At 38.7% G+C, this 24,594-nt stretch overlaps 1 protein-coding gene across 3 annotated transcripts in view; it reads right to left on the reverse strand.

Moving 5' to 3' along the window:
- The window catches only part of l(3)76BDm (trafficking protein particle complex subunit 8 homolog l(3)76BDm), a 582,307-nt gene that overhangs the window by 314,770 nt on the left and 242,943 nt on the right, over positions 1-24,594 (reverse strand). For all 3 annotated transcript variants that reach the window (XM_090380612.1, XM_090380611.1, XM_090380610.1), the window contains one exon: positions 11,423-11,543. In XM_090380612.1, the coding sequence (XP_090236738.1) occupies positions 11,423-11,543 (121 nt within the window). The remainder of the gene's footprint in view (positions 1-11,422; positions 11,544-24,594) is intronic.

The following is a 24,594-nucleotide window of genomic DNA, read 5'->3' on the forward strand; positions in this document are numbered from 1 at the left end:
GTTTAACCTTGACAAATGCAAAGTACTGCATATGGGTAGAAGTAACCCCAGAGAAATGTACCAACTGTGTGGTACTACACTTAAGGTGGTAGAAAATGAAAAAGACCTGGGAGTAATTGTGCAAGCAGATATGAAGTTTTCTGAGCAATGCAGACAGACTGCCAGGGCAGGTCATGGGTTTTTGTCAATGATATATAAGAATTTTACTAGCAGGGAAAAGGAGGTGATTATCCCTCTGTATAAGGCAATGGTCAGGCCACACCTTGAGTACTGCGTACAGGTCTGAAGGCCTCATTTTAGGAAGGATGTAGATTTGCTTGAACATGTACAGAGAAGGGCAACAAGATTGTGAGGGGAATGAAGGGATTCTCTTACCAAGAGAGGCTTAAGTTCTGCAAATTGCAGTGGCTGGAGACTAGGCACCTGCGCAGTGATCTGATTGAGGTGTATAAGGCTTTGAATGGGTTGAGCACACTGAATTCTGATTGGATCCTTCCACTTGTTCAGATTACGAACCTAAGGGGGCATAAATTCAAATTAAGAAAGGACAGATGTAGAATTGTCCTTGCTTTCTTGCATCAAATGCCACTACTACTACTACTACTACTACTACTACTACATGAGGCCATTGTGCAGAAAGAGGGCACGACCTAACAAAAATAAAGATCCACATTACTCCAACTGCAAGCTTAACAAGATGGACCACTCGCACTCAATAAGAGACCCTAACTGCCCGACACACGTGAGAATAAAGAGTCAATACAAGAACAGAATTGACTATGGGGACATGCCCTAAACCATTTAATTCTACAAAGCTCAAGATACACAAACAGAATGCCCAACGATCAAAAGCAGTTGCAGAACTCAGAATTAAGGCGGATGAAGTAAATGCTAACATAATCCTCCAGGAGCCTTACACACACTTAAAGTGTGTGAGAGGATATCCAGTGACATACAAGGTCATCCAGGTGGAAGACAAGACCCCCCCCTGGGCAGTTGTCCTGGTGCGCAATCCAAATGTAACAGCAATGAAGCTCACACAGTTATGTACTCCCTGGGCAGCCTACGTCCACCTACTTACAGCCTTGGGGCCTATCTACGTGGTCTCCCTATACTGCAAGCCAGGAAAGGAAATATTCTTTGCAACTCTGAGGGAGTCTGAGGACAAGGGTTTCCTGTGCGGACGTGCCTTTCTGCCGCTCTTGGAACAGAGAAGTTTTTTCTGATTTATTTTCTGCTTTATTAGTTTAAATTGACATATTAACTTATTTCTAGAGTAGCTTTATATTCCTATTTACGGTACTTAAAGTTAAAATAACTTAGAGATTTTGTAGGTATTACTTAGTATCAGAAAGGGTATCAAATCCACGTGTTTACCGTTCATAAACAGCCGCCATTGTTACGTGAAAATTAATCAGTAAAATCTATTAATCTTGTCGAACTTCATTGGCAATTAAATTGTACTTTTAACTATACATATAACCACTTAGATTACGGAACATAAATAATTAGTAAAAATAAATAATTAATACATAAATTGATACGGAAGTTATATAAAGGGATTTCGTAGATAACACTCATTACTGAAACGCGATACAGCATATCCGGAATTCGATAGCATTAGCTTTGTATAGTATAGTGCATAATATAATATTGTCAATTAATCAGTACATCTATTAATCTTGTTAAACTTCATTGTCAATTAAATTGTACTTTTAACTATATATATATATATAACGACTTAGAGTACAAACGTAACAAATAATTAATACATACTTGATACGGAAGTTATATAAAGGGAACTCGTAGATAACACTCGATACTGAAAAATAAATATAGCGTTATAACTGTGTTAAGATACAAGTTTAAGGTTTTAATTTTGTTCTGAAATTGTAATTTTATTGACATTTAAATCGAAATCATGACTCTGACCAGAGCAGCAAAGCAAAAGGCTCAAGCAAATGGGAGTGCTGTGACTCAGGGGAGAACTGAGGGGGGCGGTTGCCCTCTGAATCACAGCCTTTTAAGATGCACTGTTTGCTTGATGTTTGCGGAGCAATCGGGTATGGGACATGATACTGCCATGGGGGATGTCTTTGTGTGTGTTCACGATGCAAGGAGTGCAAGGAAATTAGGCAACAACTTGGCATTGTTATGGGCCTATATGAGACTTTAAAGGACAGGGTGGATACCCTCGAAGGAAATAAATTGAGGGGCCCATAAAGCTCTCAGCTGCCCACATCAATGCCAGAGCTTGGACTTGGTCATCTTGCAACACAGAGGCAGCCCCCAAGGCAGAATGCGCTGGTCCAACAGGAACTAGTAGTTGTTGGTGACTCAATTGTCAGGGAAACGGGGAACATGCTTTGTAAAAAGGATAGGTCGAACAGGACCAGGGTATGTCTGCCAGGGGCAAAGGTTGATGACGTTGTACAGCAGATATCATCTTTTAAGGGCACAAAAGGTGATATAGTTGTACACGTTGGCACTAATGATATTAAGAGTAGGAGACAAGCGGAATTACTTAACAAGTACAGGTCACTGTTGAAAAAAAGCCGTGAAGTAGGGTTGAATTTGAAAGTGTCTGCAATTCTGCCCAGACACAATAGGAGGGAGTATATGATGAGAGCCTTGTCGATCAATTCGGCCCTGGAAAGATTGTGCAAGGCTCAAGGGGTAGAATTTTTTTTCAGCCTGGAATGTACTTGTTAACAGGAGAGATTGCTTCTACAGGGATGGGATACACTTAAATAGAAAGGGTGCAAGAATATTTGCTGATGCTATCGAGGCAGTGTTAGGTGGGTCGGAAAACTGCTAGCTTGGGGGGAGACAAAGACTAATGGATTAACAGTAGCCACTGGCAGAGGTGAAAGAGATTCTTGCACTGCTTCTATTGGAATGAGCAGAAGCCTGAAAAACAAGATGCAGGATATTTCAGAGACTGCTGGAGGTCATTGCGGTACAAGTAAACACATGGGTTGTGTTAGGGTAGCTAAGAATAGAAACAGGTGCATGCATGTATACTTGCGTGTACACCAATGCTAGGAGTTTAGTAAATAAATTTGATGAATTTGAGGTATTACTCAAAACATCAAAGGCAGATATTGTTGGGATATCAGAGACGTGGTGTCACACAGATATAAGGAATGCAGAACTGGAATTTGGGGAGTACAACGTCTACAGAAAGGATAGACAGGATAGGAAGGGAGGAGGGGTTATGCTATTAGTTAAAAAACACATAAAATCCAAGGAAGTGAAGCTAGTCGACATCGATGGACAGGGCAGTGTCGAGTCAGTTTGGTGTGACATAAGCATAGGTAAATCAAAATTGAGAGTAGGAGTGTGCTATAGGCCTAATGACTCTGATGAGTATAATAAGATACTGTACAGGGAAATAGAATGGGCCAGTAAATCAGAGAGTCTTATAATGGGGGATTTTAATTTCCCAGATATTGACTGAATTTGTGGGTTGGTCACTCACACACTAGCAAGGCTTTTGTGGATTTATTTTATGATTGTTTTCTACACCAGCATGTTCGGGAGGCAACTAGAGGGAGTAATACTCTTGATCTGATTATCAGTAGTGATTCTTCATGCATTAGGAATCTGCAGATAAAGGAACCACTGGGTGGCAGTGATCACAGTGTGCTGAAGTGGGATTTACTCAAGGAGGTAACTACCATCAGAGGTAAAGGGAAGGGTTTTTGCTTTCGTAAAGGCGACTATGATGGCCTGAAACAGTATTTAAATTCTATACAGTGGGACCAACTGATGATGTTACCAACAGCAAATTCAAAATGGGAAGCATTCAAGGAACTAATCTTGGAAGCTACCAGGCTTTACATACTAACCAAGAAATATTGTTCAAGGTTCAGGCCTAAATGGTTGTCAGATGAACTAATGAGACATATGGCAGAGAAGAAAAATGCATCGGATACATACAAATTAATGGGTGACATGGAAGCCTATGATAGATATAAGTTGGTCTGTAACCAAGTCACAAAGGAGATTAGGCAAGCAAAGGCAGATTATGAGAAATCCTTGGCAAAGGATGCAAAGAAAAACAGAAAAGAGTTCTTTACCTATTTAAACTCAAGAAGGAAAGGGATGAATCAGATTGGTCCACTGGATGTTGATGGTTCAACAGTTGAGGATCCAGCTCAGGTGGCTAACAATCTAAACGAGTATTTTGCATCTACATTCACACATGAGGAGTTATTCAGGAAGGGGAATGTCGTAGGTGAAGTAAACATTGGCAGTGAGCTAGATGATTTTCTAATAACTGAGAGGAAAGTGGAGGAGAAATTGTTGAGGATAAACATAAAAAAGGCACCCGGGGTGGATGGGATCTATCCAGTTATATTAAAGGAGGCAGCAAAGGAAGTAAGCAAACCCCTAGCCATAATTATGAGAGCTTCTTTGGACTCAGGGGAGGTACCCATGGACTGGAGATGTGCAAATGTAACCCCAATTCACAAAGGAGGATCAAAGGCTGACACAAGTAATTATAGACCTGTTAGTTTAACTTCGGTTCCAGGAAAATTAATGGAGGCACTGGTTAAAGAAGCACTGCAGGATCATCTGGACAAAAATTCAGTTATAGCTCAGACACAGCATGGGTTTGTTAAGGGCAGGTCTTGTCTGACCAATTTGATTGGATACTATGATGTAGTCACAAAAGAACTGGATGCAGGGAATAACTTTGATATTATATATTTGGATCTTAGAAAGGCTTTTGATACTGTTGCGCATGGAAGACTGCTGCACAAATTGGAGTAGTGTGGCATTGGAGGCAAATTGCTGCTATGGATAAGGGGATGGTTGAGTGGCAGAAGACAGAGAGTGGTAATCGATGGACACTGCTCAACGTGGACTAATGTTATTAGTGGAGTTCCTCAGGGTTCAGTGTTGGGTCCATTGTTGTTTTCTGTATTTATAAATGATATTGATGATGGTGTATCAGGCTTAATGTCCAAGTTTGCAGACGATACAAAGGTTGGCAGGGTTGTTAAGGACACTACTGATACTATGCTGCTGCAACAGGATCTGGAAAGGTTGAGCATATGGGCTGAGAGGTGGCAAATGAAGTTTAACATTGACAAATGTAAAGTACTATATATGGGAAACAGTAACCCCAGATCAACGTATCAACTCTGTGGTACTACGCTGACAGTGGTAGAGAATGAAAAGGACCTGGGGGTAATTGTGCAGGCAGATATGAAGTTCTCTGAGCAGTGCAGACGAGCTGCAAGAGTAGCTCATGGTGTCTTGTCAATGATATACAGGAATTTTTCTAGCAGGGACAGGGATGTGATTATTCCCTTGTATAAGGCATTGGTCAGGCCACACCTTGAGTACTGTATACAGGTCTGGAGGCCTCATTTCAAGAAGGATGTAGAGCTGCTGGAACGAGTACAGAGAAGGGCAACAAGATTAGTGAATGGAACAAAGGGTTGCTCTTACGAAGAAAGGCTTAAGTTTTGCAAATTACAGAGTCTGGAGACTAGGCATCGGCGAGGTGATCTGATAGAGGTGTATAAGGCTTTGAATGGCTTGAGCATGCTCAATGCCGATGGGATTCTTCCTCTTGCTCAGAATAATCACCTGAGAGGGCATAAATTCAAATTGAGGAAGGACGGATGTCGGATAGATGTGCGGAAATTTGCCTTTAGCCAGCGGGAAGTTGGTTTGTGGAATAGACTTCCATCGCTTGTTGTTGAAGTTGATAGCCTAAACAAATTTAAGGCTCAGCTGGACAGGTATTTCGAACGAATGGAGGGATGGGAGTAGTGGTTTTTTTTTTTTTTTTTTTTTGGCTGATGCGGAATAAGCTTGCTTTCTTGCATCATATGCCTATGCTAATGCTAACTCGGTACCTACAGACACTACTCGACACATTGCCCAACCAGAGGATTCTCATTGGTGCCGATGTAAATTGCCAAACCCCAACCTGGCATAGCACCACACTGGACCACTGGGGGACAAGAAATGTGCAGCTCCTTGAGGGCTTCCTGGCAACCTCCCCTCTAGTACCAATCAACAACCAAAAACTCTGTGAGAGGCAACTATAGATGTCACCCTAGCAACCAACAACATCACTGGCTACATCTCTGACTGGGAGGTGCAGAACTCCTGGACGACTTCCGACCACAGAGTGATTACATACCAGATCCTCTGAACCATAACCAGATCACCACTAATAGGTTTGCAACTAAAAAAGCTGATTGGGAACTCTTCAAGGAACACTTGACTGCCGCTATAAACGAACACCTTTGACAACAACCCCAACTGAGGGAACCCAATGATCTACAAAGGGAAGCCACAAAGATAATCACAGCAGCTTCTGAAGTTGCAATAAACTGGGGAGTGGTGTACAAAATTACCACTAACAAACTCCTGAGAGGTGGACTTCACCTCTCAGGAGTTTGTTAGTGGTAATTTTGTCAACAATCATATCAACAATAACGCCGCAGGGTACATTGGCCACAATGCAGGACAAGTCAATAGGAAATATATCGAATGCAATATTTCACAAACTAGTTCAGCCTTACACACTGAAACAGCATCAGATCTGCCAAGCCAATGACAAATACCACACGGAGCAACTGGAGGCACCCTTCACTGTTGAAGAACTCCAAACAGTAGTCGCACAGATCAGAAACAATAAGTGCCCAGGACTCTCTCCTGGAACCAGAAATTCTGAAGAAAACAGTCGAAACTGCACCACAATTCTGATACAACTGTTCAATATATGTCTCTCTACACGCACCTTCCCAGAAGACTGGAAGACATCAAATGTAAAGTTGATCATCAAAAACGCAATGAAACCAACAGAGAAACCAGAGTTGTACCGGCCAATTGCCCTGCTTACCGTGGCCAGCTTCTAGAGAGGTTGCTAGATAAATGAATTCAGGAGTTTGTTAGTGGTAATTTTGTCAACAATCATATCAACAATAACGCCGCAGGGTACATTGGCCACAATGCGGGACGAGTCAATAGGAAATATATCGAACATAATAGCCAGCTTCTAGAGAGGTTGCTAGATAAACGAATTCAACACCTCTACAACTTTGGCTTCAAGCCTGGAACTTCGACCAATGATGCGCTAGAGACCCTTCTGGATGCTACTGTGGTGTGTGTGACAGGAAATACTTCCTAGTCATCTCAATCGATTTTGTGGGGGCGTTTGACACAATATGGTGGCCGGGCGTCCTCGCGAGACTCAGGAAAGCGTCCATACCAATGAATCTATACAGCATAATGAAAATGTACCTATCTAGAAGAAGAATACAAGTAAATGCACCATACAGGAGTCTGCTAGACCTGTCTTCAGGAGTTGCCCCCCAAGGATCTGTCCTGGGGCTGCTCCTGTGGAACAGGGTTCTGGATGAGTTCCTGGCCATGGATTTGGGAGAAGCTCGCACCCATGCCTTCGCAGATGACCTTATTTTGACAATAACTGCAAACTCCAGGGCCCAACTAGAGGCCATTGCAAATCTAGCTTTGACAATACTACAGGAATAGGCCTTAACCCACTGCTTGCAGATCTCTCTCTCTGGCAAAGACCTGCACAATGCTCCTGAAAGGAAAACTACAAACCCGAAGACCACCACAGATCAAGATTGGCAACACAACTCTCAAACTTAACACCCAGATCAAATATCTGGGTGTCATCCTGGATCCCAACCACTAATTTCAACCCCACTTGAAACACATAAGCAAAATAAGGAATTATTCAGCCCTCGTCACCAGAGTTACCAGACTGGCATTGAGACTGGCGACTCAACAAACACACCCTAACCCTATACTATAAAACCACCTTTCTTCCTATAATCATGTATGCCTCACCAATCTGGTACCAGAAAGCCACAACTGCAGTCAACAGAAGAATGCTTTATACCATCCACAGATCTGTCCTCCTTTTCCTTACTCGTGCCTGCCGCACAGTGAGTATGCACACCCTCCAGGTGCTGGTTGCTGCTTTCCCACTGGATCTTGAAGCTGCTAGAACAGCAATGCTATATTACCTTGCCAAAGGAGTACAAATTACCCATGTGGGACCACCACCAACCCTGCAAACAACCATAAGATGAGAAAAACAAACTGATTAAACACCTGCAGCAGACATGGCAGAGTAGATGGGCTCACTCCACCAAGGGAGAGGTCACAAAAAAATTCATCCCAGGCATTGACAGGGTGTACCCCCAGTCTCCGTAGCCGAGTGGTCAGGAGCAGGGGTGCAGTAGCACACGCTCTTTGAGTAGACCGGGGTTCAAGCCCCTGACTGCTGAATATGGTCGATCTGCCAACCTGCACTGGACCAGCGTGGCAGATTATGGTCCATTTTTCCTCAGCATGAATTGTTGAGGAGGCTTCCATCCTGCAGTGGGTTGATAATGGCTGCACTTTTACCCCCAGTCTCCTCCCTGGTTCCTCCCAGGACTGAACACAACCTATCTGATAACAGGACATGGCCCTTTTAATGACAGCCTTTGGGCTGGTCAATAGCCCTCTCTGCTTCTGTAGAGAGGCAGATACCTGGCATCATTTGATGCATAGATGCAAATACTACGATGATCTACGATGCCTCCTAATTACCAGGATTAGATATACGCTGCAGGACCAGGAGCTATAGCTCCTAGACACAGAGGAGGAATACAGGGCACTTTCGCAATTTGTCCAAGACTTGTTCTCCAGAAGAAGAACACTACTTGCGATTCATGACCAGACTAATTAAAACAAGATAATGAACACCTTATAACTTGGATGCTAGGCTGACTTCATCCTTAGACCTCCCACGACTTGACTAAGACCGCAGCTCTGCTGCCACCACCAAAGAACCAAGAACATCATCTCCTGGACACACCATTCAGCCAATATGTGCAAAATGCCTACAGCTGAAGAAGAATTGAACTTGCTTTCCACAATGACCGACAAACCAGGACACTGACTTTACCTGACCAAAACTGAAAGGAACAGAGAAAATCCAAATTGATGAGGAAAACATACCCACTTAAATGGACCAAGAACGAGCGAGAGTGAAAACCTGCTAGGACAAGAGTGAACGGAGGATATCCCCAAATGATGTTGGAGAGAGTGCAAACTTCAACCCTCCAACTGCACACAAGGACACAGGGTTCGACTCCGGTTCATATCTAGAACTGTGATAACCAGACTTGATCCTGAAACTGACTGAAATAACTTTTGAGAAAACGAAACGTAAGCCAACCAAGCGGACTGGAAATCCAAACATCACATCCGAACTGAACAGCAGCAATTGCTGCCACATGCCCTATTGGCAACCTGTGCTGGGCTCTAGCCCAGCACACTTTCATTCCCTTCCCTGACAGGGGGGGGAGGCAACAGTGCTACTGTCCGCTCCTTTCCCCACCACCCCCTATTTCTTCTCCTGGTGGGGCACGGGCATGCCCCACTGTTCTGCCTTGGGGTCACCTTCTCTATCGTCCCCATACTTCTGTCTCCCCCCCCCCCCAAGTCTTCTGTCTCCCTATATCGTGCCAGCGAATGCCCCCACACAAAAAATTTTTAAAAGTGTCCAAATTCTCACCACAATCAATGCTTTAATTAATGCATTTAATCCCTCTCTTTTTTTTTTTTTTTTTAAATATACATTTTTTTCCCCTAATGCAATAACATCCTCTACATCCACTTTATGTGTTGCCTGATTCAATTTCATCAACTTTTGGATGTGAATTCCAAGGAATCTGAGCTTTTGTAAAATCAGACAATGCTAACATGTGCAAGTTCTTCCTCCTGCTCCTCCTCCAGTTTTTGCCAATTTCATGTTGCTTGTCATCGATAATAAACTGACTGTCTCTTATCTGTATTTAGAAATACCAATAACAGATGGAAGCACTTACTAGAAAATTTCAAGATAATTCATACATAAACAAACACATTATAATGAACTTTTTAAAATGACTTTGAAAACAGAGTACACATTCCTTGCACATAACATAACCAAAAGGCTATTTGTTTATTTGTTTAAAATATGAAATATCATTATCACAGCTTGTTTCAAGACTTACTGGTCTCCAACAACATAGTGGAGAGTCTTGATTAGTGGACTTTTAATGACTAATGAATAACGAAGCAGTTCTGTGTAAGTTACCATGTATAAATAAGATAAAACTGTGTATTTAACACAGAACATCCATACAGACTGCAATTTGTGAATAAATGTTTGTTCTATCTTCAGTATTAAAAAAAATAACATTACTTATGGCAGTTGTGATTCTGCTGGCCAAAAAATAGTAACACACAAGGTATCATCAATTTACTTCATAGACCATACTAGCTTTTGTTACATTAGGTAATCCAAGCTTTAACATCTTAAACAATGCATGTACATAGAACTGCTTCATTATTCACAAGCTATCAGCAATTCACCAATTGAGACCAGCCACTATCTATACTAATTTCTCACAAGAAATATCAAGTGAACTCAAAAATACAGAAGAGTTTAGTTCCTGAAGGCCATAAATAAATCAGAACAGAAACTCAACATTTTGAAAAAAAATATTCCTTAAGCAAAGGCAGAGTGTTGCTTTGGAAAACAGCACTCTGCTTTAGACACATTCAAAAAGAGCATCACTTGCTATAAATTTAATGCTCTTCACTTATATGTGTATATTTGCCATAATCCAATCAACTGACAAATTGTACTTAAAAGGTATTTGAAGTCCGAGTAAGACTGCCTACAGTAAAGGGTTCTATACCAGTGTGGTCATGAGATCAAAATGTGCCTACTATATGATTACCTAACATAAAATACATAACATAATTAACTATTTATTTATTTTTATTTTTTTTTTTTTTTTTACTAAAATGGAAACAGTATCTGAAATCACTAAGCCAATATATAAAAACAACTTTTTTGCCTATATTTAATTAGTTGTAAGACAGGATTTTGTCAGGAAATTATTACAAGAAATTATTACTAATCCACCATTTACTGAACAGATAGCCTATCTATTCAAAAAATAACAGCTTCACTTATGCAAATTTTCTAAAAGCAGGGCAGCACAAAGTTCTTTCTGCAAATGATAATTAAGACCACTGAATTCAGGCTAATAAACTTTGTTGGCTGCAAAAACACAAGAGAGGAAAAGGAAGTCCTTCCATTTTTCATTATTTTGAAAAAGACAAACAGCATTAGCTTTTATCATCTTCAAATTCTAATTTCACATACTAAATGAAGGTTAATACTGAAAAAACTTCGCTGCCACTGTTTTGTCAGGGAGCTGTCACTTAAAGCCTACCTACTATCTGATAATGTACCAATAAGTCTTGAAATAAGATATAATTTGTTTAGGGTTTATTTTAACCCTAATCAAATCATTAAACCTAGTCAACCATTAAAGCAAAGATCTTCATATATATTAAAAAAAAAAACCCTTACCTCCTTCATGCATAGAATCAGCATCTCCTAATAACACTTTTGTAGATTGGCAATCTACTATTGGCAGTGGTAAGGAAGGAAACTCAAACAGCTTACTGTGGTTGTTTTGATTTAAAAGTTGCTGTTTAGAATTAAGCAAACATTAATATTATACACACACACAACTTACATAAAGGACGTTTCTAAAATACACTGACAAAATTGTAGGGGGAGTTCTAGGGGCGGTATATAGATAAAAATTTATACAACAAAATGCTGGTATAACAAACACCAGAGTACAAAAATCATCAATATAACTAAGTTACTTCTTGTCCCCTGCAAATTTACTAAGTATTTTTATGTAATCATATTTAATGAATATAACTGTAATCTTAAGAACTTCCTCTGTGATACAAAACGATTTCCAGAAAAGATATCAAATGGCCAAATGCTACACGTGGAGCCCTCTCCTATATGGATGCGAGACCTGGGTCATGAAAAAGGCAGAAATCAGGAAACTGGAAACCTTTGAAATGTGGACGTTCAGAAGAATGCTCAAAATTCCATGAACAGATCGGGTCACCAATAAGCAGATCCTTAAGAGGGCCAGGACCGCAAGAACACTTCTAACTACAGTTGCAAAGAGAAAGACTGCCTACCTCGGGCATATTATAAGAGCCCACAATATGACCTGCAGAGACTGAGCCTGCAAGGGAAGATTAAAGGCAAAAGAGCAAAGGAAGACAAAGAAAAAAGTGGCTTGATAACATCAAAGAATGGACAGGTGGTCTTACAATAGAAGAACTATTTCACAAAGCAAGAGATAGAGTTGGCTGGAAAATGTTGGTCTACAATATTCAAATTGAACATGGAACCTGAATGAAGAAGAAAACTGTAATAAAAATATCAGTTTAGCAGAAATAAAATTCATTCTGCTACGGTAAAATAAAACCATTATAACAAAACTCGTAAAATTACAACATACTCTTTTTGATCTATAGCATCTTGCAATGATTTACTTGCTGACCAGTTAGTAAAAATTAGTTGAAAGTTGGAAAATTGTTTTTGGTACATCAGCAACTTAGACCATATCATTCCAGCAGAGATTAGTGGTTTTTGATCTACCTTCATGAAGCCTTAGCTGAGTGATTTTGGTAGTGACAGGGTACTAACAGAGTTACATATTTGTGAAGTGTGCTGATAGATGAGGTGCCAGCCATAACAAAATTGTTTTTTTGCCACTTTGTGTGAAGACACGTCGTTTTTTTTGCATAGTACCATTGGTTGTGCTTATTACATTTATAAAAATTTTTACTTTATAAATTTTAAAATGGAAGAAAAGACTAGTTTCATGGTAAGTTTTTCTTCTTCCCAGAAGAATTGATTACTTTTATTTCATTGAAAACAACAAATGCAAAAAACATGTAACATTTTAAAATTTTTGAATTTTCCATTAAAATACATAAAACTGAATAAGTAAGTTTCTTTTGTTATAATAATTTTGTAACTATCATTCTAACATTTTTACTGTGTTTCAAGCGTAATGAAATTTCATAATGGGTGTATTTTTGTTGCTCACACAAAAGCATTATACTGGCATTTCACTGCATAAACTTCTGCTTTTGAATGTTATGGGCCCATGGCTGTTTGAATTGTAAGAAAATTCAAACAGCAATAGGTTTTGCTTATGTAACAATGGACATGACAGATGAGGAACAGTATGCTGCTCTCAAATTTTGATTCCCTCTCAAGAAAACATTGGCTGAAGTGTATGAAATGTTAAAAGAGGCTTATGGTGAATCTATGCTTCCATATAGCACAGCTCACAGGTGTTTAGAATGTTTAAAGATGGACATGAATCAATCACAAAAATCTGTGGTCCTAGAGCTCCAACCACTGCTGTCACCACAGAAAACATAACACTGCTTTCTGTAATCGTGAGAGAATACTGTCATATAACAGTAAGGCAACTAGCAGAGATGTTGAGAATATCAGTAGAAAGCATGCAAAGTTTTCTTCATGACTACTTGTATATGACACATGATTGTGCAATGCCAGGTTCTCAAACTACTCACACCTGAGCAACAGCAGTTCACATGGAGGTTTGTCAAGGGCTGCAATGGATGGATACTGAAGATTGTGAGGTTCTGCACAAGGTGATAACAGCAGATGAGACATCATTTCGATCCTGAGAGTAAGCAACAAAGCTCTGATTGTTAGTCTATGTCATCGCCAACACCAAAAAAGCAAAAGTTGTGGCTCCTACAGGAAAGGTTATAGTTATCTTTTTTTTTGACATTTAAGAAATGGTTTACCAGCATGTTGTGCCATGTCATACAACTGTTATGGGACCTTACCACAGAACTGTAGTGCACACTTTTGTGGGATCACATTCATCTCAAACGACAACTGCAAGCAGGTGGGTGAATGCTGCATCACAACAATGAGAGACCTCACATTGCTGCTAGTACCATCAAGTACATGGCCAGCATTAATGTCAAATATGTTCCTCATCCACCCTATAGCCCTGCCTTTGGCACCCCACATTTTTTTTTTTTTTTTTTTTTTTTAAATTTCCAAAGTTCAAGGAGCTGCAAGGAAAACATTACCAGTCGTCAGAAGAAGTTGTACAGACATCAAAGGCGATTATCAAATGCATGTCAAAAAATGGCTTCACCGTGTTTTGAAGAACGACAAAATATGGATGATTAATAAAACCATACTGTATATATTAATAAAACCAGATGATCATACTGTATATTAAGGAAAAAACAGTATGATCATCTTTATTAAACATCCCTCGTACTTGTTTTGGCACATAGAATTATCCCCTATAATTTTGTTGATGTATTCAGAAACACATTGTATGTAACACAGTCATAAAAGTGGCTACACAATTTTAACACAAATTCATGCATTATTTGAATCCTCTTTAACAGACAACCAGAAAAAACAAATACAAGAATATCAAGACATATAATTTATTAAATATAAAATTAAACATAAATTAAAATGTAATTTATTAAATATAAAAAAGCAAATATAGTAATGCTTAATTTATAATGAAACTTACTTCAAAATCATAATTCATTTATAGCAAGTTAATAAGTGGAATGAATAAATCATGCTTTCATTTCTACTTTCTAGCCAATAAAGAAGATGTGTACGGAGAGAGAAATCTTGGAAGGATATGCTTCTGTTGCTTAATAATTGGCATAATCAATGAAGCTATTTTTATAATTAGTAAAGAGTGGGAGTAAAAGTTGTGGGAGGACACCATCTCCTAACAGTAGTAGAAGTGGCATGTGATGCAAGAAAGCAAGTGAATGGGCTTATGCAGCATCAGCCAAAAAAAAAACAAAAAAAAAACACACCATTCCCTCCAAATGTCTGTCCAGTTCCTCCTTAAATTTATTTAACCTACCAACTTCCACGACAGATGAAAGTTTGTTCCAGCAATTAACAACCCATTGGCTAAATTTCCGCACATCTATTCTACATCTGTTTTCTTAATTTGAATTTATGCCCCCTTAGGTTTGTAATCTGAACACGTGGAAGGATCCCATCAGAATTCAGCATGCTCAACCCATTCAAGGCCTTATACACCTCAATCAGATCACTGCGCAGGTGCCTAGTCTCCAGCCACTGCAATTTGCAGAACTTAAGCCTCTCTTGGTAAGAGGATCCCTTCATTCCCCTCACCAATCTTGTTGCCCTTCTCTGTACACGCTCAAGCAAATCTACATCCTTCCTAAAATGAGGCCTCCAGACCGGTACGCAGTACTCAAGGTGTGGCCTGACCATTGCCTTATACAGAGGGACAATCACCTCCTTTTCCCTGCTAGCAAAATTCCTATATATATCATTGACAAAACCCCATGACCTGCCCTGGCAGCCTGTCTACATTGCTCAGAAAATTTCATATCTGACTGCACAACTACTCCCAGGTCTTTTTCATTTTCTACCACCTCTTAAGTGTAGTACCACACAGTTGGTACATTTCTCTAGGGTTACTTCTACAATGTGTTAAATAAATTTAATCAATGCATGGACCAGCCAGTATAACTTCTCCATATCTGTTCACATAAAGGCTGGATCTCAAAGAACTGTGAGTTCTGTTTTATTCTTAGTAATAAATCACACAAATGTTTAGCATTTGTGACATATTTGTAACCACTGTTAATTACATAGATGATGTTTGATTGGCTAAGCAAAAGTGATTAAAATGTAATTTTAATAATTAAAATTATCCTGATTATAATTTAATTATAATTCATTGTATATACATCAACAAGTATTATGTAAAAATGTGTTAAAAGTTGAACATGTCACATCTTGTATTATTAAACTAGTAAATTTAATACGATTGAGGGGCCTGAAACACAGACAATTCGTTAATTTTCTTCAAGATATTGAATCCTGAGTATGCAGATATTCCTTATCATAGCCAAATTCTATGGCTTAGCTAAGGAAAAGTTTTTCGGCGAGTATGGGATCTTAAAGATGACATCATTCTATTTTTAAAACTGAAAAATATTATGGACTTTCCTGAATTAACTGATAATAACTGGATTTGTTATTTTGCATTTACCCTGGACATTGTGACACACTTAAATGGGTGTCACAACATCGTGTTACAAGGGAAAAATTTATACGCCAATGATATGGTAAAAAGTTTGAATGGATTTCAATTAAAACTCCAGTTGTCCCTTTGACATTTATTGATTAACAAGGTAGACCACTTTCCAACCATGAAGTTGCTGAAGATTCCAGAAAATAAATTTGAAAAATATTGTGAAATTATCAACGCTTTGAATGACAACTTTTCACAAAGATTTGGCGACTCCCGAAAAATTAAGACAAGTTTGGCAATAGTGCGTGACCCATTTTCAATAAAAATTGATAGTGCACCGAGTGAACTACAACTTCGGATTATAGATCTGCAGTGTGATACCGATTTAAGGGAATTGCATCATCATGAGGAAATCTGTAAATTTTACAATACTCTTAATTCGGACAAATTCGACGAACTTAAAGATTTTGCCCGAAAAATGTTGGTTATTTTTGAAACAACCTACGTATGTGAACAAACATTTTCCATCATGAATCTAAATAAAAATTCTTTACAATCAAGCACCAATGAACACTTACAAGCAGTTTTAAGAATCTCAACTACAAAATTAACACCCGAAATTAAAAAAAGGTTAAAAGATGTAAAATAGTTCCATTGATCTCATTAAATTCTTGGTTGTTAGAGAATAATTTTTTTTTATGTTATATTTCTTCTTCATTATAACAAATAATATATATATCTAAAAATAGTATTTTACATGTGGCCCGCCTTCTTTTTGAATTCCTAATGTGGCCCTTCAGCCAAAAAGTTTGCCCAGGCCTGATCTAATCAAAGCTATAGATATATCAAACATGTAGGAGAACTTCTGTTTAGCAGTATGCTCCTCATACTGCAAAAGAAATAACATATAACTTTATCTCTCTATACATTAGAAAAGTTTTCCTCTTAGTGATATTTATTCAAGCCAATGGGAGAAGAGGGCGGGGCAATTATATCACTTATTCGACCCATAACTGCCTCCATAATGTTCAACAACCTCATGCACGTGGTTCACTGTCTAACGCATGACCACGCCCAGCATCATTTGGTGTTCCATTGTAATGTTAGCCGATGAAGGAACCCAATATGGTTTGTATATTTGTAAATAGTTTAGTATTTTGTAAATATTTTAAATATTTGTATAGTTTGTAAATATTTTAGTCCTGCTCTTTTGGATGCAACAATATTGTTCATGCATTACATAGGTCATTGCCTGATCAGATATCAATCAGTGCGTTTTGACAGGTATGTCTGAAATCGGTGACGTTTGATTTGCTAATTATACATACTAACGTAGTAATTAACACAATGCTGTGACCTAGATTAGCAATTAGCGTTTCCGAGAGAAAACAACGTCATCACGAGTCTTCACGGTAATATAGAGAGAAACATGCCAAAAGGTTACAAACTAATCATGGAATAAGTTCAATGACAACGGAGCAAGTGGAAAATCAACGCTACAGGAAGCAGGTAGCTAATATGGATGAAAAACAGGCCAAAACTCAGTAAACTATTAAACGACTCAAATGTAATGCAAGATCTTCACAAGATCTTGCATGATCTTCACAAGATCCTGATAACGAAGAAACAACTGAAGTATCATATTGCGATTTAGGTGATATGGTAGATGAATGTCAACAATGCGGCAGATTATTTTTGCACGGTGAACTCGGAAGAGACATATATTCGTGTTGTCATGAAGGAGAGGTATGGTTGCCGATGGCAGATACCTATCCAAATGCCATAGACTTTGTTGTTTGACAACACGGAAAAAGGGAGACACTTCCAAGAAAACATTCGAGTCTACAACAATCTTTACGCCTTCGCATCTTTTAATGGCGAAAACACGGCCTTTCAAGGTGGTGGTGCCCCTTATATGAATACAAGGTGCCATGGTGAAAGGAACGACGAGTTAAATCCGTTAGAGATGTTCCACAATTCAGCCAAATCTACATTTATGATGATGGAGAAGTGTTGATGAAACGAGCTAAAAGAGTGAAAAGGACTTATGTAGACTCGAACATTTTCTCGTTAAGTCCACATCAGCGAGGATTGGCAAGCAAAACCCCCAGTATATATTAAATAAAATGTTTATTGTACGCTTTTGGAAAGCAAGTTTAGCATCATGTTACACTTTGAAATCAGGCACTTCTGGTAAGTGGCACTGGGTGAGATCTCAAACACTATTTAGATTCAGATCACAATTGATGCTTTTTGCAAGAAGGCATGCTGAAAAAGAGTGTCCATTATGCAACATACGAAGTGCAGCAATAAAGTTCCCAGACTGGAGCAATAAAAAGAACACAAAGTGAAGAAGCTCAAAAATGGTGCGATTTTTATTCAAAGTAATCTTAATCAAAGTAAACTCTTTTAGAATAATATAATAAATGCATATAATAAATGAAGGCATTTATTATATTATTCTAAAAGTTTCTGAAAAGAGTTGGCAAAGGCATCCAAAGAGATAATGTTTCGTTCAGCGGTTCCATTTTTCTTTATGTTCTCAAGATCCTGAAATCTCTTTCCTTTGAGGGCAGTTTACACCTTGGGAAAGAGTAAGTCCAGTGGTGCTAGATTGGGAGATTGATTGATCTGTATTGATTGATCTCTGCTAGATTGATCTGTACAATGCCATGCTTTGTCATAAATCTTCACAACAAGTGCAGAATGGGTGGAGTATTGTTGTGCAACAGGAAGCAGCTGCTTTCCACATGAAATTGCAGAAATGCACTTCAACAGTCTTTGAAGTACCTGTGCATAGAATACAGCCTTCACTCTCTCCCCTTCAAGTGAAAATTCCTTATGAACCACATGTTGAGAAACATGATCAGCATAGTTTTCATCTGTGACTTCTGTAAAAAAAAACTTTTTGGGCCTTGGCGATGATTTTGAAGTCGACCTTCATTTCTGGGTAATACTAAAACATTCTCCAGTGGCAATACAGTCAAGAAAATTAGGATTGTCATGACAAGTCTGGATGAAGTCTTTGTATGATGAAATCCTCATTGCTTCTGCTCATCCATGAGCCTCTGTGACACAACTTTTGCACCTTCCTTTAGCCTAAATCTTTATGCAGAATTTGACAAATCATCTCCTTATTTATATCCACTCATCAACCATCAATCTGAGGGGGAAAATGACAATCTCTTCCCACAATTTCCCCAACTCTGTCCTCATTTCAAGAGGTTGACAGATGCCTACTTCTTGGGTCATTGCGAATATCCTCATGTCTGTCTTAGAACCACTTATACCATTCAATCACACTGGTCCAACTTAGCATTTCATCACAGTTTTTAAGATTTCATACGTTTCCACTGCAGTTTAAAGCAAAATCTGGTATTGCCCCATTGCAAAATCGTGACAGGGAAAATTAATGCTACTAATGTAACTGGTTGTTACAACCTGGAAGCCTACTGGATAATCTGTACCATCATCTGTTGGAGGAAATTTGAACTATAACAGAACACTTCCATTTATTTTTAAACTCATCGAACATGGCTGCAACAGCAGCAGCAGCAGTCCGGGAACTTTTAATTTCCACACCTCATACAAGAACTTATTTACTGAATTCTAAAGTGGTTGTTCAAAAAAGTATGCTTTGTTAAGAGACAGGATGTGGTAACATCATCTACATCAACAGACTCTGGAGTATTAGTAGTAACAAAATGGTGCAAAGGAGCAAAATTACAGCATTAAAATAAAATGAAAAAAAAAAAAAACAAAACAGCCACTTCTTCTGCCCATGCCTTCTAAAAATTAGTCCAAATGTTTTTTTTTTTTTTTTTAATTTGTTCAAACTACTGACCTACAACACCACCAAATGAAAGGATTATTACAATAATCAATTATTCATAGGCTAGAAGATGCCATTAGTATTTAATTTATTTATCTATTCAAAGCTTTTCGGATCTTTTCTTCACAGAACTTTTTTTTTTTTTTTTTTTTTTTTTGTAAGAGTACCCTTATATGCTCCTGATTAATCCTGTTGCTCTTATCCACACCATTTCCAACAGATTTATATCCTTCCTGAAATGATGCTTCTAAACCACATTTCTCTATTCTCTTTTCTTCTAAACCAATAGTCAAGATGTGGCTTAATCAATGTTTATATACAATCGGAAAATCACCTCTATCCATGCAGGCAAAATCCCTTTATTCATTGAAAGAACTTGTGAACTATAATAGAAGACCATATGCACAACTCTGAGTAGTAGTAATGGCAAATGATGCAAGAAAAGCAAGCTTATATCATCAGCCAAAAAGAAGAAAAAAGTTCACATATCCTTATCTGCCAAGGATTTGTCTAATTTAATTCAACCGATCTACTTTCACAACAACACACGGTGTAAGCCTGTTCCAACAATCAACCATCTGCTGGCTGAAAGCAAACCGCACATCTATCCTACAACCATCCTTCCTCAAATTCTGAAGAACTTGTTAGCACAAGGCATAACAAAACTCAGATAGCTGACAAACTAAACGAGTATTTGGCATCTACATTCACGCATGAGGAATTCTGCAGGGAACTGGAAGACAGAAGCATATTAAACTTTAACAGGAAGCTATATAATTTTGTAATAACTGAGAGTAAAGTGGAAGAGAAATTGTTCAAGTTAAACATAACAAAAGCCACCAGTAGTGGATGGGATCAATCCAGTTATATTAAAGGAGGTGGCAAAATAAGTAAGCAAACCCTTAGTCTTAATTATGAGAGCATCTTTGGACTCAGGGAAGGTCCCCATAGACTTCAGATGTGCAAATGTATCTCTAAGTCACAAAGGGGGGGCTCGAAGGGTGACAAGAATAATTACAGACCTGTTAGTTTAATTTTTGTTCTGGGTAAAATAATGTAGTCTTGTCTGACCAATCTGATTGGATACTATAATATGGTCACAAAGGAAATAATTTTGATGTCATATACTTGGATTTCAGGAAATCCAAGCATATGATGAAAATGGAATTGGTGCGATAGTAGAACTTGCTACGTCAGTAGGAGGGGAAGGTTTTGATGATATGACTACTAAAGCCCTCGTGGGTAGCACAGTTGATAGAATGATGATGTTGTTTAATGACACATAAGCTGCTATGGCTATAATGTGCCTATTCGTTTATTATATAAAGAGATAAGAAATTTCCATAAAGTCAGAAAAAATTCTGAAATCAGAACTGATTAAAAAGCCCGGTTTGCCTGAGGAAGTTAAAAAATTCAGAAATTATTTGCCTTATCACCAATGAGATTTCAAGAGTTATTGGTTTACAAAGATTGACCAGTGATAGCAAGGTTGAAGTTCTGTCTTGTTTATAGTAGGGACAGTCAATGAGAATATGTTTCACAGTCAGAGTTATAGAACAATGCAGACACTGTGGTGGATCATCTCCAGTGAGCAAATGTAGGTGGGTCAGATGGGTGTGACCTATTCTTGCCCTTGAAAGGACTACTTCTTCTCGTCTTGATGTACGGACACTGGAGCGCCAAACTTTCGGATCCTGTTTGAACTGAAAGAGTTTATTATTAGTCTCAGAGTGCCAGAGGGCTGTCCATTCTGATAGGCAAGCAGCATTAATGATCAATGTATAGTCTGATGCTGGAACACAGATATTGGTTAAATCAAGGGTGGATGGATTTTTTGCAGCTTGATTGGCCAGTTCATTGCACAAAATACCAGAATGGGCCGGAATCCAACAGAAAGTGACCCGTTGATGGCATTCTTCAATCTGCAGTAATAATCTTCTAATTTCATTTATAACAGGGTGAACTTTATCTGAGGAATAACACAATGCCTTGATTAGGCTGAGGGAATCAGTATAAATAACAGCTTTTAAAGAACAGTCAGAACAGAGATTTCCTAAGGCTAGTTTAATTCCATATAATTCTGCTGAGAATATACTGAATTCAGATCGGAGGGACGCTGAAATAATGGTATTCGGAAACACTGTGGCTGCTCCAACGTTTGAATTAGATTTAGCCCCATCTGTATAATAAATTGGGGAAAAATCAGCATATCGATGAGTATGAACTGTATGAAGTTGTTTGATAGTGGATGTTGGTAAAACACTCTTCCCCATTGGCGGAGTTGAGTATCACATAGCTGTATAGGAGGAGGATCCCATGGTGGTTGAACACAAGTTTCTATCTGTTGTACAGAATGGATGGAAACATTCCAAAACTGCATCAGTTCAAGAAGGCGAAGACCAGCTGGCTTCACTATGCTAGGTTTATTTCTGTAGTGGTTTTCTAACGGTGGATTGAATAGGCATGGCTGAATGGGATGTGACACACAACTTTGTATCCTAACAGCATACTTCAGTAACAGTGCATTCCTACATAGACTTAGTGGGGGCTCGTGAGCATCAATGTAGAGACTGTGTGATGGCGATGTTCTGAATGCCCCAAGTGTAATTCTAAACACACTGTGTTGAACTGGGTCAAGCCAGTGCAATGCACTCGCTCTGGCAGAATCGTAGATGGCAGCTCCATAATCTAGATGTGATCTGATTAAAGCCCTGTATAGACGAAGCAGGGAGGTATGATCTGCACCCCATGTTTGGGCAGATATAGCTCTGAGTATGTTCAACTTTTTTAGACAGCAAGTACATATATTTTTAATATGCTCTAAGAAGTTTAATTTATTGTCTAGGATTAAACCTAGAAATCGGATGTTATTAGTGACTGGGATGGATATATTGGAGATTTGGAGTTCAGGATCCAGGTGAAATTTGCATTGTCTACAGAAATGGATAGCAACTGTTTTCTACTGCAAGAGTCGATAGCCGTTGAGGCTGGCCCATTGCTGTATTTTATTAAGAGATATTTGAAGCTGTCTTTCAATAGATTTCATATTTTGGGAATGGCAGGAGATAGAAAGGTCACCTGCATAAAGGTAAGTTTCTACTGTGTTTAGAAGTTGTTTAGTGATGGAATCTATTCTAAGAGTGAAAAGAGTGCCACTCAATACTGATCCCTGAGGAATACCTTCTTCTTGAATAAACGTTGTAGAAAGCTCATGCTGGTATCGAACTTGAAATGATCTAGTATGTAGAAAATTCTTCACAAATATAGGAAGGTTGCCCTGTAGATCAAGAGAGTAAAGATCTCTAAGTATGCCATGCCACCAAGTGGTGTCGAAAGCCTTCTCTATATCTATTGAAACCATTAGTAGGTGTTCGTGTTTAACAAAGGCATTACAGATGGCAAATTCAGCCTTAACCATAAGATCCAGGCACGAACCTGTTTTGACAAAAGCCATATTGAGTAAAAAAAAAAAAATTGAGTATGGCCCATTAACCATCTGACTCTATGATCCGGATGAGTCTACTGTGGACAGTTTTTTCAAGGATTTTGTTAAGACAGCTTGAGAGAGATATTGGTCTGTAGCTATGGGAGTTGGTTGGATCTTTTCCAGGTTTTAGGAAAGTCAAAACAGTAGAATGATGCCAAGAAGCTGGATAAATATTTTCTAAAAAAATATGGTTGCAAAAGAACAGGCGGAAGCACAAAGCTTTTTCATCAAGATGTTTTAGCATAACATAATAGATCCCATCTGGTCTGGCAGCACCATTATGGGCTGTTCTAATAGCATGCAAGAATTCAGAATATTGCAGAGGTTTATTATATGGCAGAAATTCAGCCATATAACAAACATGCTGTTCTGATGAGTTTTTAATTTGCTGAAAAGATGTAGTATAAGCTGATGCTGCTGAGATTTCAGCAAATGTATTGCCCAAATCATTAGCTATATCCAAAGAATTAGATAGCTCTTGCCCATTCCAAGAGAGGTTTGGTGAAGGTGTGGTTGTAAACTTAGCAGAAAATTGTCTAATTTTTTTTCCAAATTACTTTGCTGTCAGTGTTTCTGTTAATGCTTATACAAAATGGGTCCGGGATTCCTTCTTGGCTTGTCTTTGTATGAAACATGATTTTGCCTTTGATTTCTTATAATTTATCAGATTGGTTGTGGTTGGATAGTGCCGAAACAAATTCCAAGCTTTATTTTTTGCTTTTGTGCATTCCTCATTCCACCAATAATTATAATGCTTACGGCCCAGGGGATTTGATAGTGGTATTGTGTCTTTAGCCACATTTAGGAGATGCGATGTGATGTATTCTGTCACATCATCTATAGAGCTGGATATGGATTTTTCCCTCATCGAAAGATATTGATGACTGGAATTTTGCCCAGTTTCTTGGGCAAATTTCCATTTTCTGCAGGGTTGAGCTAGAGGAGTCAGTGCTATCAAGAAGTTGCATACTATTGGAAAGTGGTCACTGCCCATGGGATTATTTATTACGTACCATTCTATGGTTGGAACCAGCACTGGAGAACAATTTGAGAGATCTATTGCTGACCTGTGTCCGGTTGGGAGCTGTACGTGCGTGGGTGCACCAGTATTAAATATGGTGAGATTTAGTGACCCAATAAAGCTTTCAATTAGTCAACCCCGCCTATCTAATTTAGTAGTGCCCTATAAGGGGTGGTGCCCATTAAAGTCCCCTGATATACAGATTGGTGGAGGTATCTGTATGAAGAGGTCTTCAAGATCTTTTAAAGAGTAAAATTGGTTTGGCTGTAAGTAGATTGGG

Source organism: Mastigoproctus giganteus, chromosome 9 (assembly GCF_048544385.1).
Source record: "Mastigoproctus giganteus isolate SK-2022 chromosome 9, ASM4854438v1, whole genome shotgun sequence".
In the NCBI taxonomy this organism is placed as follows: domain Eukaryota; kingdom Metazoa; phylum Arthropoda; class Arachnida; order Uropygi; family Thelyphonidae; genus Mastigoproctus; species Mastigoproctus giganteus.